This window comes from Hylobates moloch, unplaced genomic scaffold, assembly GCF_009828535.3.
Source record: "Hylobates moloch isolate HMO894 unplaced genomic scaffold, HMol_V3 SCAFFOLD_8, whole genome shotgun sequence".
Lineage (NCBI taxonomy): Eukaryota > Metazoa > Chordata > Mammalia > Primates > Hylobatidae > Hylobates > Hylobates moloch.
This window is the reverse complement of record NW_026652283.1, coordinates 90254929-90274087: the sequence shown is the minus strand read 5'-3', so window position 1 is coordinate 90274087 and position 19159 is coordinate 90254929. Positions and strand designations below refer to the sequence as shown.

The 19159-nt window shown below is 38.4% G+C and overlaps 1 protein-coding gene across 6 annotated transcripts in view; it reads left to right on the top strand.

Moving 5' to 3' along the window:
- The window catches only part of WDR48 (WD repeat domain 48), a 44041-nt gene that overhangs the window by 930 nt on the left and 23952 nt on the right, over positions 1 to 19159 (top strand). For 5 of the 6 annotated variants that reach the window (XR_004249374.2, XR_004249373.2, XM_032162023.2 and 2 more), the window contains exons 2-7: positions 10165 to 10305; positions 12929 to 13007; positions 13666 to 13748; positions 13864 to 13993; positions 15902 to 15990; positions 16785 to 16886. Coding sequence is in view for 4 of the 6 variants with exons in the window: in XM_032162023.2 (XP_032017914.1) it covers positions 10165 to 10305; positions 12929 to 13007; positions 13666 to 13748; positions 13864 to 13993; positions 15902 to 15990; positions 16785 to 16886 (624 nt within the window). In the remaining 2 variants the exon portion in view is untranslated. Of the gene's footprint in view, positions 1 to 10164; positions 10306 to 12928; positions 13008 to 13665; positions 13749 to 13863; positions 13994 to 14074; positions 14189 to 15901; positions 15991 to 16784; positions 16887 to 19159 lie in introns of all 6 variants that reach the window. The other variant, XM_032162024.2, reaches the window with a different exon arrangement.

Sequence of the window (19159 nt, the reverse complement as noted above, 5' to 3'; positions counted from 1 at the left end):
GCACACGTATACCTATGTAAAAAACCTGCACGTTGTGCACATATATCCTAGAACTTAAAGTATAATAATAAAAAAAAGAGTTATTGCCACTTAATATTTTCAGTGATGCAGGGAATAAAAGCCCTCTTACAGGTGTTTGCCTGCAGTTATATTGTATGTGGTAGTGGCAGTTTGGTGCATTTATTCATTAAACATTTACCTAGCACTTAGAGTGGCCCCCAAAGGGGAAAAGGGATTGAAAGAGTGTAGGAATAATTAACACCTAGGCTTTCTTTACAAAACACAGCATTATATGGAGTTCTGCAGGTTGAAATCAAGTGTCAGATAAAGGTAGTTAGATAAAGGGGTCCTTCAGTAAGGTAATCCCAGCAGAAGGTGGTAGGCCGTAAAGTCTTCTGATTAGTTCACATCTTGGTTTTATTGATCTCATTGATCAGTACAGTGTCTTAAGCACTCACTGGATGTTTGTTGAAATTAGTGAAATTAATAAGAGTCTAAACTCACCCTATTAGGTGAGTTTTTCAGTGCATTAGTGATAGGGTTTAAGTATCACCAGCATCCAAGGCAGGTAGTGAGAATGTCTCCTTGGGACTGAAATATAACTCAAAATGTAACCTGATTGTATTATAGACTGTATGGTGGTATACATCTTAGGGGAGTAAGGGTAGTTAATCAGGCCTTTCAGTTTATTGCATTAAGACTTAAAAGTCCTATTACTGCAGTGTGTTCCCTGCTTGCTTCCTTCCCAGGCCTGCCCACTACCAAAATGCATGCAATAAAGTATATATATTTTAAAAAGACTTACAAGGCAATTGTACTAGTATGGGATGGAGAAAATGTAAATTAACTGCAGCAGGTTTGGAAAAACAATGTTTTAATAGGCTGAATGTGAGCCAGTGCACGTAGAATGAGGCAGGTGATAGATAATTCCACTTTTCACTGGTCAGAGTACAAAATTAGAGTTTGGTGTTCAGCACTTAGGACCTTGTTCTTCATAGGTAGCAATCAGATTGGTGAACTGACTTGAAATTATTTCCTATGAAGAACTTTTGAAAGAGCTAAGATTAACCTGCTGAAGAGAAGATTCAGGGAGCTTTCGGAATTTGTCCCCAAGGTATAGAAGCAGCCTGAGAAGCCACAGGGATTGATGTCGTCTGAACCATCATTGTCTATGAGGTGTTTTTTAAACTAATGCGTGTTCATTGTAAAAATCCCAACAAACAAAAATATAAATTAGAGTTGCCCTCCATGCTTCCAAGAAAGCTACTGCGGGCAATATCATGTTTTAATCCTAGACCAGGGTTTATCAACCTGAACATTCTTGAAATTTCGTCTGGATAATTCTTCGCTGTGTCTGAGGGAGGGAGCTGTCCTATGCATCACAGGTTCTTTAGCATCGTCCCTAGCTTCTACCAACTAGATGTAGTAGCATCTCCCCAGTTGTGACAACTGAAAATGTCTCCAGACGTTTTCAAATGTCCCCTCAAGGGCAAAATTGCCGCTGGTTGAGAACCACTGTTCTGTACCTCTTCCTGTTTGTGTACCTGACTTAACATGATTTTTTTTGCTGTAAATGGAGCCATAGTATTCACTGTTTTGTGTCTTGCTTTGTCAAATTTTTAAATAAACATTCCCTTTAGCCCAGAATTCCTTATCTAAAAAATATATTCTACAAAATTGCATATGCATATATCTGTCCCTACTTATGCAAGGGTGTTGTGTGAAGCCGTTCTTGAATTGCTATAAAGAAATACCTGAGACTGGCTGAAATGAGGCATAATTGGCTCATAGTTCTGCAGGCTTTACAGGAAGTATGGTGCTAGGATCTGCTCGTCTTCCAGGGAGGCCTCAGAGAGAGAGTCAAAAAAGCAAGTCAACGTGGCATATTCCCATTTCCACAAAGGAAATATGCATTTTAAAAGTCAGGAAGGGTAATAGCAGTGATTATCCCTTTGGGAATAGATTGTGTGATTATAGATAAGATAGGACATGGGATATCTTTTAGTTTGAAATATGCACAACTTTGTATTTTTGAACTTTTAACCACATTATTTTCTCTTATACATCAAAAAGAAAACTTCTCATCTTGGAAAAAGCATATATGGGTACTTGGAGTAAATATACTTTGTCTCCTGACTGTCTCAGACCAAGAGACAGTAGCCCTAAGCTCCTTGTCAAGTTGTAGGCCAAGACAAACCCTTGAGACTTAAAATATTGCTAAATAATCAGTGGAGGCCGGGCGTGGTGGCTCACACCTGTAATCCCAGCGCTTTGGGAGGCCAGAGTGGGCAGATCACTTGAGGTCAGGAGTTCGAGACCAGCCTGGCCAACATGGCGAAATCCCATCTTTACTAAAAATACAAAAATTAGCCTGCGTGGTGGCGCATGCCTGTAATCCCAGCTACTTGGGAGGCTGAGACAGGGGAATCACTTGAACCCAGGAGGCGGAGGTTGCAGTAGGCCGAGATTGTACCACTGCACTCCAGCCTGGGCGACAGAGAGAGACTCCGTCTCAAAAATAAAATAAAATGATTACTTAAAATCAGTGGAGAGGGGTCCAAACATACTGCATATTAATTATAGACGTAATTTTAAATGAGTCCATGTCTTACCATCTTCAACTTCTAGGAAAACTAGAGATATGAGGGGAGAGGGATGGATTTGTGACTGTCAGAAACATAATCAAATATGTGAATTCAGAAACATGATGCAGCATTTTCTCTGGTAACCAGGATATCAAAGCAAGTCTTTTCCATCTTTGGCAGTCCCTTGGTGTTATGATTTTCCAACAACCTGAGTCTGTTGATTGGCTCTCTCTGCCTCCATTTTTCCTCCTGTTACGACCTCTTCCTTCACTGCTTCACAGTGCTTGGGGAAAAAAAAATACTTAACTTGCTGCCACTTCTAGTTATGCTCTTTCCCCAGCTAAATGCCAAGAGGACTTTTGTGCTCACTACAATATCCTCAGCATTTAGAATAGTGCCAGGCAAAAAGTGGGTAATATTCGTTGAAAGAATTAAATCCATTTTCCTCTATTTTTGTATAGCCAGACATTTTAAATTTTTTCTCTGTACTTTAATGGATGCAGGTAACAAGTTTTTAAGGTGACATGTCTTGAAACATGTCAGAGTATATAGTTTTCATTCTTTAATGACCACATAGAATGGATATACCATAATTTGTCTAGCCATTTCCTTATTGAAGATATTGCTTTGATTTTTTTCCATCATACTATAATTTGCTTTGAAAAAACCTCCAGAGTTATAAAATAGTAAAGGAAGTGTTACAAAAATAAATGAAAGGACAAAGATAGATAATGCAGAATGCATAAAAGATGAGGGATCGGTTTGAAAGTTCCAGTGTCTGACTCATTTGAGTTCAAGAAAGAGCAAAGAAAACAGAGATGATGATTAATAATGGATACAAGAAAATTTCCCAGAGCTTAAGCGCCACAAATTTCTAGATTGAAGGAGCTTTCTAAATGCACAGAAAAACTAATGATAGAAAAAACAAACAAGAAATGTCACAACACCAAGGAAAAAGAGAAGATCCTAAAAGCTTAGGGAAGGAGATGACGAGGGAGTGGAGGAAAGAATGAAAATAGGATCCCTTTAAAGCTGTATGAAACAGAATGGCATTGAAATCAGTGGCAACATTGGATGCTAGAGGAACTTACAGCAATGCTTTCAAGAGCTGAGAGAATTGCTAAATCAAATGTAAATGTGGAGGAAAGACCTTTTCAGGCATGCAAGGACTAAGTTGCCACCCATGTGCCTGTTCTTATATTACTTTCTTAAGGTATTGGAGATGTACTTCAGCAAAACTGTGAAGTGAACAAAGAAAGAAGGAGGCATTAAAATTCAGGAAACAATGGCTGAAACCCAGAAAAGCAGTAAAGGAAAACACCAAAGGTGACAGCTGTGCCAGCAGATCTAGAGGGCAGTCAGCCTAGATTGTAGTGAGAAGGAGGAGGGTTTGGAGGGGGAAGCCTTCTGAGAAAATAAAGGGGTGGGGGTGAGTTCTGTGGTACGGCAATTAAAGAAAGTTGAAGTTAAAGTGGAGAAAACCATTGAAGAAGGAAAGATTAAAACTCTAGGGAAAACAAAAAGCTCTTTGAGGAAGGAAATGTGTTCGTAATATAGTACTTAGTAGATAGCCTTACAGTCACAACAATATAGCACTGATTATTTGTTCAATTAAAAATAGGGATGTATCTATATTAGAAGAGTAGAGGAAGGAGATATTGAGGGTAGTTTCAGAACTATATCCTAATCTACAGTAGCATGAGTAAGTCGATAATGTCTAAAATGGATGAGCCAAAAAGTTATAGGATAAGCACAGTATTTAGAGAAATGCAGTTAACTGTCCAGTAGCAACAACTGAGTTGCAATTAGTTACCTTTAGGGATGAAGACTAGGTGTGGGAGTCTTATCCAGACAGTAGAGAGACTGTTTTTCATTACAGTCATTACTATTTGATTTTCTAAATACAAGCAAGAATTACTTGGATAACAAATGATCAAATTTTAAAAACTAAGTAATATATGTTGTTTGTAAAACATTCAGAACACATGAAAGAGACATGAATGAGTGAAAAATCACCATAATCCCATCATTCAGAAATAACTGCTGGTTATTTTATTTTATTTTTATTTTTTTGAGACATTGTCTCACTCTGTCTTAAGGCTGGAGTGCAGTGGCACCATCTTGGCTCACTACAACCTCTGCCTCCTGGGTTCAAGCGATTCTCCTGCCTCAGCCTCCTGACTAGCTGGGACTACAGGTGCACACCACCACACCCGTCCAATTTTTGTATTTTTAGTAGAGACGGGGTTTCACCATGTTGGCCAGGATGGTCTTGATCTCCTGACCTCGTGATCTGCCCGCCTTGGCCTCCCAAAGCTGGGATTACAGGCGTGAGCCACTGCGCCTGGCCCCTGGTTATTTTTATATATGTATAGTCTTCAAAACTTGTGTATTCTGAAATATTTAATATTTTGAAACATTTTTATAATAATGACTTGTACATTGCTGTGTTGGACCACACATATTTCACTAAAAATATATCATGGCTTTCCTCCCATGTTTATCAGTCTAGACCTCCATCAATTCTTTCTTATTCTTTAGAGACAGGGGTCTCATGCTGTTGCCCACGCTGTAGTACAGTGATGCCATCATAACTCACTGCAGCCTCAAGCTCCTGGGCTCAAGCAGTCCTCCCACCTCAGCCTCCTAAAGCACAGAGATTATAGGCATGAGCCACCACACCTGGCCTACATCAACATTTTAAGTGATTGAATAGTATTGTGTTTTACAGATGTGCGTGCTAGAATTTATCCGACTGGGATACTTCTAATTCTTTTGCATTTTAAAGCACACATCTTTAGGAAATATCGTTGAAGAGGTTGGCCCAGACTGGTTTTGACAGTAATTACTTTCCACCTAGAACGAGAATTCTGACATTCAGGTTATTCTTTCACTCTTGCCTTAACCAGTCAGATAATCTCCCAGAAGTCTGGATATCAAGATTTAGATATGCTGCACAGTCTCAGTTAAAGGAAATGTGAGCTAGGTAAGCAGCCCTGGAACCCCAGAGAAAGAGAGATTGAGAAAGACTGAAGTTGACATTGAAACTAGCTTGGTTCCTGGTGGCTTTGGAAAGCCAATTCATGCAATGATACGTGTGTCTTTTATATGCCAGACACTATAATGGGGGCACAGTGGTGGAAGGAACAAGGCAGACAAGTCCCTTGCCTTCTTGGAGCTATTATTCTAATGGAGAAGATACACCAAAAAATATGAATGTGGCCGGGCGCAGTGGCTCACACCTGTAATCCCAGCACTTTGGGAGGCCAAGGTGGGTGGATCAGAAGGTCAAGAGTTCAAGACCAGCCTGGCCAAGATGGTGAAACCCTGTCTCTACTAAAAATAAAAATTAGCTGGGCGCCATAGCAGGCACCTGTAATCCAAGCTACAAGGGAGGCTGAGTCGGGAGAATTGCTTGAACCTGGGCAGCAGAGATTGCAGTGAGCCAAGACTGCACCACGGCACTCCAGCCTGGGTGATACAGTGAGACTCTGTCTCAAAAAAAAAAAAAAAAAGAATATAGAATGTGGTAAGAACTGTTAAATAAGTAAGGTAAGTGATAGGGTCATAACCCTGAGGAGAATGAGATCAGGAAAGGCCTTTCCAAGGAGACCTTTCTCCAAAGATCTGAAGAGTAAGGGTGAGTTAGACAAGATGAAAGCTGGAGAAAGAGTATTCCTATAGGGATTTGAGGGGTGGTGAATCTTCATGACACTGGCAACAGTAAATGAGAAGGTGCTGGGATGGGAAAGAGCTTGATGTGTTTACAGAACAGAAAGGAGTTTGGAATGACTGTCATAAAAGAAGCTGGGGGCAGTCAGTTTGAAATGAGTGTGAGGATGCAGGGTTAGAACTAAGCATTTGAGGAGTTTGAACTTTAAATTTTGTGAAAAGCCATTGGAAAGTTTCAGCAGAGAAGTGTGATGATTTGATTTTTTAAATGCCTCTTATAAATGATGACTGTATTTCCTGACCTTGGGCTCTGTTAAGATATCCTTGTATCCTTGTGTTGAAGTCTCCTTTAAAAAACAAACAAACAAAAAAAAGCTGGTTTGAGTAGATCTCAGTTACAGTTAATTGCATCCAAAAGACTGGGTTAAAACAACATCCTTGTAGCTATTTGTGTCTGCAGCCCTGGCCCTTTTTAAAGGACAAATCTCTGGAAATTGAATTTTAAAGAACATTTCAAAGAGTTTAAAATTTTGTCAGAAAGTGTTTATTTATCCTCAGGGGAAACAAAAATGGCAGTTATTTTTAAAAATTCTTGTATTACAGGTAAAATAATCTCATATTAATTATGTCTTTGATTATTTATGGGGTTTTTGGCCATTTCTTTTTTTAAAAGTTCCTTTTTGTAACTTTGTCCCTCTTTCTATTGGAAAATTTAACTTTTTCTTATTTTATAAGGAATCTTGTTAAGAGTAAACTTTCTTTCATATTTATTTCATTATTCTCTTAGTCTTGCCCATGTTACTTTTTGACATGCAGAAGGTTTAAGAAAATAATAACATTGTGATAAAATTCACATACCATAAAGTGCACCCTTTCAAAGTGTACAATTCAGTGATTTTTTGGTATATTCAGAAAGTTGTTTATTGGTCACCTAACTCCAGAATGTTTAATTACTCTGTGTTCATTAGCAATCACTCCCCATTTTTCATTTTTCCCTCCTTCAATCCCCTGGCAATTACTAATCTACTTTCTGTGTGGATTTGTCTATTCTAGACATTATATGTAAATAGAGTCATAAAATATGTGGCCTTTTGTAAAATATGTGGCTTCTTTCACTTAGCACATTTTCAAGGTTCATCCATGTTACAGCATGTGTCAGTACAGTGTGTGTGTATATATATATATACACACACACACGCATGTGTGTATATATATGTGTGTGTGTGTATATATATATATATATATACACACATCACATTTTGTTTGTTTTGTCAGTTGATGGATATTTGGGTTGTTTCCACTTTTGTGACATTATTGTGAATGCCACAATGCTGTGAACATTCTTGTACATAGAAAAGGTTTTGACTTATATTTGGCCAGATCACCATTGCTCATTTCCTTCGTAAAGATTACCATCTTTCTTGGCATGTTAGAAGAGTTTTCTCTGCCAAGTGACTATGTAAATATTCACCTGTCTTTTAAAAATTATTTTTATGCTGGCCAGGTGCAGTGGCTCACGCCTGTAATCTCAGCACTTTGGGAAGCTGAGGCGGGTAGACCACTTGAGGCTAGGGGTTCAAGACCAGCCTGGCCAACATGGTGAAACCACCATCTCTACTAAAAATGCAAAAATCAGCTGGGCACAGTGGCACACGCCCGTAATCCCAGCTACTCAGGAGGCTGAGGCACGAGAATTGCTTGAACCTGGGAGGTAGGGGACGTAGTAAGCCACGATCGGGCCACTGCATTCCAGCCTGGGTGACAGAGCGAGATTCTCTCAAAAAATAAAAACAAAAATTATTTTTATGGTTGTTAAATTTCAGTCTTTAATTCATAGAAAAATTCATTTTTGGTTTAAGATGTGCAGAAGGGATATAATTGTTTCTAATAGAATCACTATAGGTACTTGAGATAATTTTTTTTAAATTATTATACTTCAAGTTCTAGGGTACATGTGCACAACGTGCAGGTTTGTTACATAGGTATACATGTGCCATGTTGGTTTGTTGCACCCATCAACTTGTTATTTACATTAGGTATTTCTCCTAATGCTATCCCTCCCCCAGCCCCCCACCCCCCGACATGCCCCAGTGTGTGATGTTCCCTGCCCTGTGTCCATATGTTCTCATTGTTCAGCTCCCACTTATGAGTGAGAACATGTGGTGTTTGGTTTTGTGTCCTTGTGATAGTTTGCTGAGAATGATGGTTTCCGGATTCATCCATGTCCCTGCAAAGGACATGAACTCATCCTTTTTTATGGCTGCATAGTATTCCATGGTGTATATGTGCCACATTTTCTTAATTCAGTCTATCATTGACGGACATTTAGGTGGGTTCCAAGTCTTTGCTATTGTGAATAGTGCTGCAATAAACATATGTGTGCATGTTTCTTTATAGTAGAATGATTTATAATCCTTTGGGTATATACTCAGTAATGGGATGGCTGGGTCAAATGGTATTTCTAGTTGTAGATCCGTGAGGAATCGCCACACCACACTGTCTTCCACAGTGGTTGAACTACTTTACACTCCCACCAACAGTGTAAAAGCATTCCTATTTCTCCACATCCTCTCCAGCATCTGTTGTTTCCTGACTTTTTAATGACTGCCACTCTAACTGGCATGAGATGGTATCTTATCGTAGTTTTGATTTGCATTTCTCTGATGACCAATGATAATGAGTATTTTTTCATGTGTCTGTTAGCTGCGTAAATGTCTTCTTTTGAGAAGTGTATGTTCATATCCTTTGTCCAGTTTTTGATGGGGTTGTTGTTGTTGTTGTTGTACATTTGTTTAAGTTCTTTGTAGATTTTGTATATTAGCCCTTCGTCAGATGGGTAGATTGCAGAAATTTTCTCCCATTCTGTAGGTTGCCTGTTCACTCTGATGATAGTTTCTTTTGCGGTGCATAAGCTCTTTAGTTTAATTAGATCTCATTTGTCAATTTTGGCTTTTGTTGCCATTGCTTTTGGTGTTTTAGTCATGAAGTCTTTGCCCATGCCTATGTCCTGAATGGTATTGCCTAGGTTTTCTTCTAGGGCTTTTATGGTTTTAAGTCTTAACGTTTAAGTCTTTAATCCATCTTGAGTTAATTTTTAACTGTTTATTTCATTACATTAGAAAGTTTTACTTCTGGCTGCCAGCCAGCTTATTGACTTTTTCTTAGGTGTAATTGTTTTCAGTTGATCCCCTGTTTTCACAAGGAACAGACAGAGGTCACCAACAGTAACAAAGTAGGGGAAAATGCCCTGAAGAAAAAGTTTAGTCATCGCTTCTCGGCCTTTTGGCTAAGATCAAGTGTAGAAAAAGTTTAGTATGTGATAGGAGCTCAAAACCTCATTTTGCTTGGCAAGTCAGGGAAGGCCTTCGAAAGGAAGTATTGTTTAAATGGAAACCTGAAGGCTGCAACAAGAGTTAGCCAGACAGGTGGGAGGAAGAGCTTCCAAACAGAGAGGACCAGCATGTGTGATGGTCTGGAGGCACAATACACCAGAACCTGGAGCAGAGATGAGTGGCCAGAAAGACAAACAGGGTACTTGAGACCATGTTAAGGAGTTTACATCCAATCATGTAGTAGTCAGCAACTGGAGGTTTTTGAGCAGAGTTGAGATACATTTTTAAATAATTACTCTAGCTGCTTTGTGAAAAATGGATTAAAGACTGGGAAAGGAGTCCAGTTAGGAAGCAGTTGTAGTCGTTTAGCAACTTACCCATGTTGGACTAGGCTATCATTGATATCATCCTTCTCTTCAGCCCTTTAGTCTTTAAGGAGTAAAATTTAAATTTGTATTGGATGAAAAAGTACATATTGGAAAACATGGGATTTTCTGTTTCAGATTGGCCACTAGTAGACTGTATTACTGCATGGCTTGTACTTTATAAAAAGCATATGTTGACACATTTGTCAGGTTTCCTATGTTATTCGAGATGAAGTGGAGAAGTACAACCGAAATGGAGTCAATGCCCTGCAGCTGGATCCAGCACTAAATAGACTTTTCACAGCCGGTCGAGACTCTATCATAAGAATATGGAGTGTCAATCAGCACAAGGTAATGCAGGGATTAAAATCTGTACCCAGCAAATTTTGGACAAATGGCTTTTACTGTCCAATATGACACTTTTCACAGTTTCAGATTTAATCTCTCTGAATACTGAGTTATTTGGTACACTCTATAAAGACATTGCAACCAGAATTCTGTAAGCCTCTGAGAAAAACCATCCCTAGGAAAGTTTTAGAAGTGTTTTAGCTAAGACAAGGACTCCCTAAACTAGGTTTGCCTTAAAGAGTTCTTTGCCACAAAGGAACAAAGTGATTTGGCTAGTAGGGGGATTACTTTCAACAATTAATTTTTCTGCTTTAAATATGTTCCCCAACAACCTCTTGGTAACCTTACTAAAAAAAGATTGAATATTCTTTTACATTTATAATTAATCTTGAAAAAATATTTTATTTTCCTCATTTAAAAGTAATTAGGGTCCTCACAAACCCCACAGGGCCTAACTAGATAATATAAGGTTAGGCTGGGCATGGTGGCCCACGCCTGTAATCCCAACAATTTGGGAGGCCAAGGTGAAAGGATTCCTTGAGTCCAGGAGTTCGAGACCAGCCTGGGCAATGTGACAATACCCCGTCTCTGCAAAAAAAAAAAAAAAAAAAAAAACTTAAAAATTAGCTGGGCATGGTGGCACACACCTGTAGTCCCAGCTACTCAGGAAGCTGAGGTGGGAGTATCACTTGATTGAATATGGGAGGTTGAGGCTGCAGTGAGCCATGATCACACCACTGCATTCCAGCTTGGGCAACAGAGGGAGACCCTGTCTCAAATAAATAAATAAAGATAATATAAAATTTGTGTTAAAACTATAAAGACAACATGCTCCCCTTCAAAGGTTTCCCTTTCTTAAGCAGGAAACGGGGTTTAAATATATGTAAAGATAAATCCCCAGGCAGGCAAATGGGAACGAGCCCTTTTAGTATTTTATTGGAACACCTATATTGTGAATGACAGAGAAAAGAAAAATCAGGGAAGAAAAAAAGAGCATTTATTGATCTTCTAATTATGTGCCATACGCTGTTTGCATTTTCACATCCAACGTGATTTTAATTTTCAGTGTCCCTCAAGGTACCTATTAGGATCCATTTTCTTTTTTTTTTTTGAGATGGAGTCTCGCTCTGTCACCCAGGCTGGAGTGCAGTGGCGCGATCTTGGCTCACTGCAACCTCTGACTCCTGGGTTCAAGCAGTTTTCCTGCCTCAGCCTCCCAAGCAGCTGGTACTACAGGCACACGCCACCACATCCTGCTAATTTTTATAATTTTAGTAGAGACGGGGTTTCACCATATTGGTCAGGCTGGTCTCGAACTCCTAAACTCAGGTAATCCAACTGCCTTGGCCTCCCAAAAGTGCTGGGATTACAGGCGTGAACCACCGTGCCTGGCCAGATCCATTTTCATAGATGGGAAAATGGGCTCAGAGAAACCCCATGGTTAAGTGGCTAGGAAGTGACAGAGAATTAGTACCCAGCCCAACTTGAAAACCCTAGTGCTAGACCTTGTATTTTTAAAAGTTTGTGTCTTTTTAGCAAGTTTTACAAGTCTGATATTCAGTTCAGAAAAAGAACCACTACTTTATGCGCCTATAACTTCAGTCTGGCAGGCTTTGAATTCTTTAGCCAATGGAAGCAGTGATGGCCAAATGTCAAAAGCATGAAAAGTAAGAAAACTATGTTTGGCTTTGAAATGCTTTTTGGTACTTATAGTTGAATTGGAATGTCTCCTTTCTGAGAATTCACAGTATTTCAAACAAATTAAGAAAAACACCCACAAGAACTAACCTGAAGAATCTGGAAATCTGCCTGTCTTGCCCCAAACATCTTTTTTCTGGTCTTCCTTTTATGACAAGATTGAATAGTATTATTTGTCAAACAGACTCGTACAGAGCTGTTCTGTTTGCCCATAAAGTGTCTCAAACTTGCCTGTTTTAGGTGTAGGATGTAACTAAATACTGTTCTTTAAAAGGCCTCTCCTGGTTATTAAGCCAGGTAAGAGAAGTAGAATCTCGAATTACCTAATTGAAATGGTGACACAGGTTGTCCTTTCTCAGCCGTTGGGTTTCATTTCATCTCTGAAGGCCTGTAGGTACCATGAGGAAAACATTTAATTCAGAGGGTGAACCCAACAGTGGGAAGCTGAAAGCAGAAGTGTTTATCTCCCTCTGCATTCAGACCAGGCTCCTTACCGCACTGATCAGACTCATTGCTGCCCCTGCTGTCTGCTGTTGAGCCTTCACCACCACTCATTCAAATCCCCACGGCCTGCAGATTCCTACAAGTCCTGTCCTTTCTAGTGAACCCTTTTTAAAGGGTTTTATGTCACACACAGTGCCTAGTCCAGAGCTTGTTGCCTTCACTTTCACAAGGCAAAAAAAAAAAAAATGAAGTATTTATCCTGGAAACCTAAGCTTTCAGTAAGAGTAAAACTGTCCTGAAACAAAACTGTTTACATCTGTTATCTGGAAGCATCACCTATTTGGTGAGATTCTACTCAGAATTCAGGTGTTAGTTTTAATGCCTAGAGCAGTGTGTCACATTAATTGAAGAATTTCACCATATCTATCATTTGTAATATATTTCATTCTCTCATATAAACTCAGGATTTTTCTTTTAATTTCAGCAAGATCCGTATATAGCATCTATGGAACACCATACTGATTGGGTAAATGACATTGTACTCTGTTGTAATGGGAAAACATGTAAGTATTTCTTTGGATTATTATTGGGCTTCTGATATATTTTTCTTTTTTTATATAAGCTTTTATATTGAAACATACATACAGAAAAGTACACACACTTCGAGATTGCAGTTCAGCACAATTTTAGAAAGTGAATACCCAAATCAAGAAACAGAATATTACTAGAAGCCCCCTTGTGCCACCCTTTGCCACCCTTTCAGTTATTCCCTCTTGCCCCAAGGTAACTGCTCTTCTGTCTTCTGAACACCAAAGGGTAGTTTTGCCTTCATTTGAACTGTATATAGACTCATACTATATGTATTCTTCGTTTAGCCTTATTAATACCTCTTTTTGTTCTTATTTTGGTGAGATCCATTCCTTGGTTTTGCAGTCTGAGTTACAGGAATTTTTCTCAATCACATTAGTTGAGCCTTCAACTGGAACATTAAAAATGTTTGCACTGCTTGTTTTAAAAATGTATTTTTTTCTTTGAACATGTGTCTTGAGATTTAAAAAAATTGAAGCAATATACAATAGGTTCCAGAAAGAGCTTTTAGGTATGTTTGTGTGTGTGAGAGAGAACATGTTAGTTTGAAATAATGTTACATTGTTGTAAGATATGTTTTCAAAGTTGTAAGTCATACTACTAAGGAGTTTGTTAATTCTTTGCTTCTTCTAGTAATATCTGCTTCTTCTGACACGACAGTAAAAGTATGGAATGCACATAAGGGATTTTGCATGTCAACATTAAGGACACATAAGGTAAAACAATACAGTTCTCAGTGTCTTTAGTGTAATATTGGGATCTCAGTACTTTGTGTGGCTCGTTTTATTACTGATCTACAGAATAGATCATAGTATGTCTGTTCTATTACAGGATTACGTAAAGGCCTTAGCATATGCCAAGGATAAAGAACTAGTAGCATCAGCTGGGTTGGACAGACAAATATTCCTTTGGGATGTGAATACTCTAACAGCATTGACTGCCTCAAATAACACTGTCACAAGTAAGGTGTTTAAAAGAAACTTCTTTGAAAGTGATCCAAGTTAACATAAATAAAGAATGGTTTATAAAACATTTTTGATAGGTTTGCATCGAGAGAGTGGTTCATATTTTGAGAGTGCTTCTACCTACAGCGTTCTAGCCCCCAAGAGTATGATTGAACAACAAGGAGCTAGTTCCTCACTGCAGTCTAAAAATGGTAACTTCTCCAGGTGTAACCTGGTTATTTTTTGTACATGTGCATGTCTTAGCTCCGTAGCTAAAATGTAACTCCCTGCAGGGTAGAGGAGACTGTCTTACTACTTCGTGTCTCCCACAGCATTCCCTGGTCCAAATCCCTACACTCAGCAGGTATTATTGAAGGAGGTGGTGATTATCTGACAAAGTAGGCGGTTTTCTGACTTTTTAAAGTGTTAAGAGCTTTTGAATTAATAGCCAAGATGAAAAATACCCAAGAGAAAGAAAGAAAAGGTTTCCAGTGCTAGTTTATTCAATTTTCTGCCTTTTAGAGCAGCCATGAGGAATCAAGGCAATTCCAGAAGAGCCAGAACAGTAGAGTGCTTCTAGAGGCAATCCAGAGATGTTCACAGCATGGATGCTTCATCAGCTAAGAGATCTCAGACTACCAAGTCAGGCTCGTACAAGTCTAGATTTGAAATTGAGCTTCATGCTTGGCCCAATCTACTAGAGTCCTCTAGGCCAGGTTTCAGAAGAGACTGTTAGAAGCACATTTTTGGCTAGGCCTGACCTGGAAAGTCTACATTGAAGACATGGGCCTGCACTCTCTGGATCCCTACATTATAGGTCCATTTTATAACGACTCTGTGGAATGTTCACATTGACATAGACAATACGGTTTTGCTAATATAGCCTAGTATGTGCCAAGAAGGGCAAGTTGGGAGACTTGTGTTTATAATCTCTTGATTGTTGTTTTGCCTTTTTTGCCAGGAAATATGTGAAGGTCTCAACATTCTGTTTCCCTTGTTCTTGATTTTTCACCTGTACATTATCTCTGATTCATCAGCTGGTCCCTATTGGGGCTGTCATGATACATCATTAGGTTTTAAGTCTGGCTGTAAGGCCTGCCTCAGAGAGACACTAATGGGAGGGAACAAAGCAAAAAAAAAAAGCAGGTTGTCACAAGGTCAGGGCCCAGGCTTAGTGGATACAGATTCTGCTATAGATATATCTTGCTTAGAATTGTTTAGAGAGGATATCACACTTTTTTTTAATACATAATAATAAAAATAACGCTAATAATGGCTAACATCTATTGAGTACTTGCTACAAGTAGACATTTTTCTAAACACTACATGTATTAACTCATTTACTCAACTTTTTAATATGTTTGTTTGTAAAATTGGGATCATACTATATGGACAGTTTCATATGCATCTTTTTTCACTTCAGTGATACTGAGAGTATGAACATGGTTTTTGCTATAGTCTGAATTCTTTCCTGAAAGGTTGTACCAATTTATCTTCACATAAGTAATATATGAGAGTTCCACTGTACTGTTTTCTTTTTAGAATCAAGTATTACCTTGTTTTTTGTCTTGGTGTATGAAACAGTGTTTTTGGTATGATTTGTGTTTGAAAAATACTGAAATTGAACATTTTTTTCATATTTATGGCACATGAATAGCTTTAAACATGTCATTTAAGCGGATAGCTTTTCAGTGGCACTGCAGTTTATCAGATATTGAGCATTTGTGTATATTCAAATCCAGAAAAAATATAAATTTTGATAATAATACTGTTTAGAATTATCTCCATTATAGGTAGATTTCTTTTCCTTAGAGGACTTATAAAGATGATTTTCTAAATTGAATAATTAAACTTGCAGTTTTTGCTGACTAGTTACTAAACAGCTGATGATCTCGTTAACATTTAGCTCCATTTATCCTCAATAGCTTCTTCTTTAAGTGGAAACAAAGATTCCATTTATAGCCTGGCCATGAATCAACTGGGAACAATCATTGTATCAGGGTCCACTGAAAAGGTAAGGAGGAGCTTATTTCTTCTTTATTTAAAAAAAAAAATTATTTTTCACATACCTTGTCTATTTTTTAAGCAGATATTTTACGATTAGCTTCTTTATATTTATTTATTTAGAGGCTGGGTCTCACTCTGTCACCCAGGCTGGGGTGCAGTGGCATCATGATCCTGGCTCACTGCAGCCTTGACTGCTGAGGCTGTAGCGATCCTTCCACCTCAATCTCCTGAGTAGCTGGGACCCCAGGCACACACCATCACATGCATCAGGCCACTCCTTGTCCCATCTGACTAATTTTTGTATATTTTTGATAGGGACAGGGTTTCACCATGTTGCCCCTCCAACTCCTTAGTGCAAGCAATTCACCTGCCTCAGCCTCCCAGAGTGCTGAGATTACAGGCATGAGAGCCACCGTGCCCCAATTGGGGGAGCTTAAAGGGTGTTTTGAACATTAGAAAATGAAGAAACCAAAATAATTTAATCTGTGTAATTATTAAATATATAGACAGTGGTTTTGCCTAGTGGGTGCTAAACAAAAGGTTTTATTTGAATAAATAAGAGTACAACTATAACTGTTGTGTGTATAGTGACAAGATAAAGAGGCTGTGCATTTTTGATGTTTGAAAGGCCCAATTCCCTGAGGTTGGGAGGCTGGGAGGCTTACTGCTCCTGTCCATTGGCAGAAGCAGTATTGCCTTCTCAGAATTTAATGGTTATCATTTGACTTATGAGAGTTGTCTGTTATTTAAATTTGATATTGATATATTTAGTTTGTGTAATACTCTTATTAAAATTCACAGGTGTTAAGGGTGTGGGATCCAAGAACATGTGCAAAACTAATGAAGCTTAAAGGGCACACGGATAATGTGAAGGCATTGCTATTAAACAGAGATGGCACGCAAGTATGCAGTTTCATTTGAGTGTTTACCTAATAACCTTGTTAGAAATTTCCGCACTTTGTATACTATTGCATAGGTTGATTTGAACCGAAAGCCACACTTATTATAAATTGTGGTCTAATTAAAAAATTTTTAAATACTAAATTGCACATATAAGCTACATTTAAAAACTATTCTATTTGCATCACTTCTTTTAACAAAACAAAGAATTTCCTTAGAATAATTCTAATGCAGATGAGTATATGCATTTATGGTGCATAGAGGCTAAAATAACTAAAAATGTTACCTGTGTAAAGCAAAAGGAAGCTTTGATATCAAATCCTTTTTGCCAGTGTATTAAGTGGAAAGTTTGCTCACAGTGGGTCTGACTTAGGGGCACATTTCGTCAGTTGACTATGTACATATAGTTGATAAATTTAGTTTTCTAACATAATGCCCACAGTGAACATTTCAAAGAAAAACATTTTGGTAATGTTATACATTAGCTCTGTTGGCCACATAATTTGTGAATTATAAATCACAATTCTGTTCTGTAGCAATGGAAAATACTTTTTCATCAATGTAGATAATAAAAAACAAAAACTGAGCATCATTTTATGGGTATGACATACGTCTACCATGTACCCTTGACTCCCTCAGCCATTTTTTTTCAGAATGCAGTGATAAGTCAGAGATAACTGGAATTGATTGTGATAGGGTTAGAAAAGGGCAAGTAGAGAGATGACGAGGTGAGAAACACCATCAGTTTCTTTTCCTGTGGAAATTAAGACTTTAGACATGAAATTGCTAAAATTTCATGTCTAAGAAATTGCTTTAGGCGTGAATCAGAGAAGCCATCGCCTCCAGAAATGAACAGAAAGTTTGGAAACTAGTCTAAGGAAGGAAATCATTTTTCAGAACCAGGAGAAGAAAGACTTAAAGATATCTATGGAGGTATTTGGAGATGTGAAGGATCTTGATGTACTGTGTGACCTTGAGGATAGGATTTCACTTTAGTCCTTAATTTGCTTATCTGCAAAGTAAGAATCATAATATATAGTTTATATAGTTGGTGAGAGTGTGTGTATATGTATATATATATGTGTTAATAATAAGTGTTTTCTTAACTGTAAGCCAGGGCATTTCCTAGAGCTCTCAAGTTCCTTTGTAGCCTCATTTTCATGTGAGGGTAAGAAGCCCAGTGCAGTCAGCCCCTCACTGTTTTGCAGTGTAGCTGCAAGGCTGCACTTGAGATGGTTGCCCGTGTCTCTTCAGTTAGCTTTGCCAGGATTGGGCAGGATCATATCATCTCCATGGTTTCCAGAAGGGGGCTATGGGCCTAGCAGACCTTCTAAAGCTCTACCTGTCTGCTCCATCTCTTGTTTCCTATCTATGCAATTATGAATGTGCTTCTGTAAAAGATGATATAAGTATCACGTGTACAGTTAGAAATTCACTTCATCTGAAGTCAGCTACAGTCATTGTAAGCAGAAGAAATATTGTGGTTCTACTTTAAAAACTGCCTGTTCGTCTCAGAGTGCAAACTTGATAGGTATCATTCTTCATCTAGTTTCTCTTCCATCCATTTTCCTTATTGGCAACTATGGACTAAATATAAAATTATCACCAACAACCAAGCATATTTACGTTAGTGAATTGATCAACAAAGAAACTATAATAACTGCTTATTTGGGAAAAAGAGATGAGAAAAAAAACTCTTACTGATTAATGAATTGACCAACAAAAAACTATAATTATTTGGAAAAATGAGGTGAGGAAAAAAGAAACTTCTACTTACAAATTCTTGAATTCTTGTAATATGGAAGAGGTGGTTATCAGTTACTGGGCCAAAGTTTATATTGCATCCTGCTAAATTGCCCTGTGAGCTTGTAATATAGGGTATCTGGTGGCTTTGTACATCAGGAACTGGCAGTAAGATACATATCTTATAGGCCAACGAATCCCATGAATATCTGCCTGTTGCCTGATTCTTTTGTTGTAGAATAAGATTCTTATTTACCAAATTTATTTGAGGTTCTCCCTAAGGGAGTTCTGCCTGTAAAGAGATCAGCATTGCAGTCGCTTTGATTGGTGCTAACATTATTGGGCAGAGCCACCTATCTTTTTATTCCTTTTACTTAGGCAATTCATTGCTTGAGGAGCTGGGACAACCTGCCATCTTGATTTGAGTCAGTCATGTCCTTGTATATCACTCACAGGGTTCTTTTGGTAATATAAGTCTGCTGATCCTAGCTTATGGGTCTGAGGGTCTCAGAGCATCAGGCCACTTATTGCCC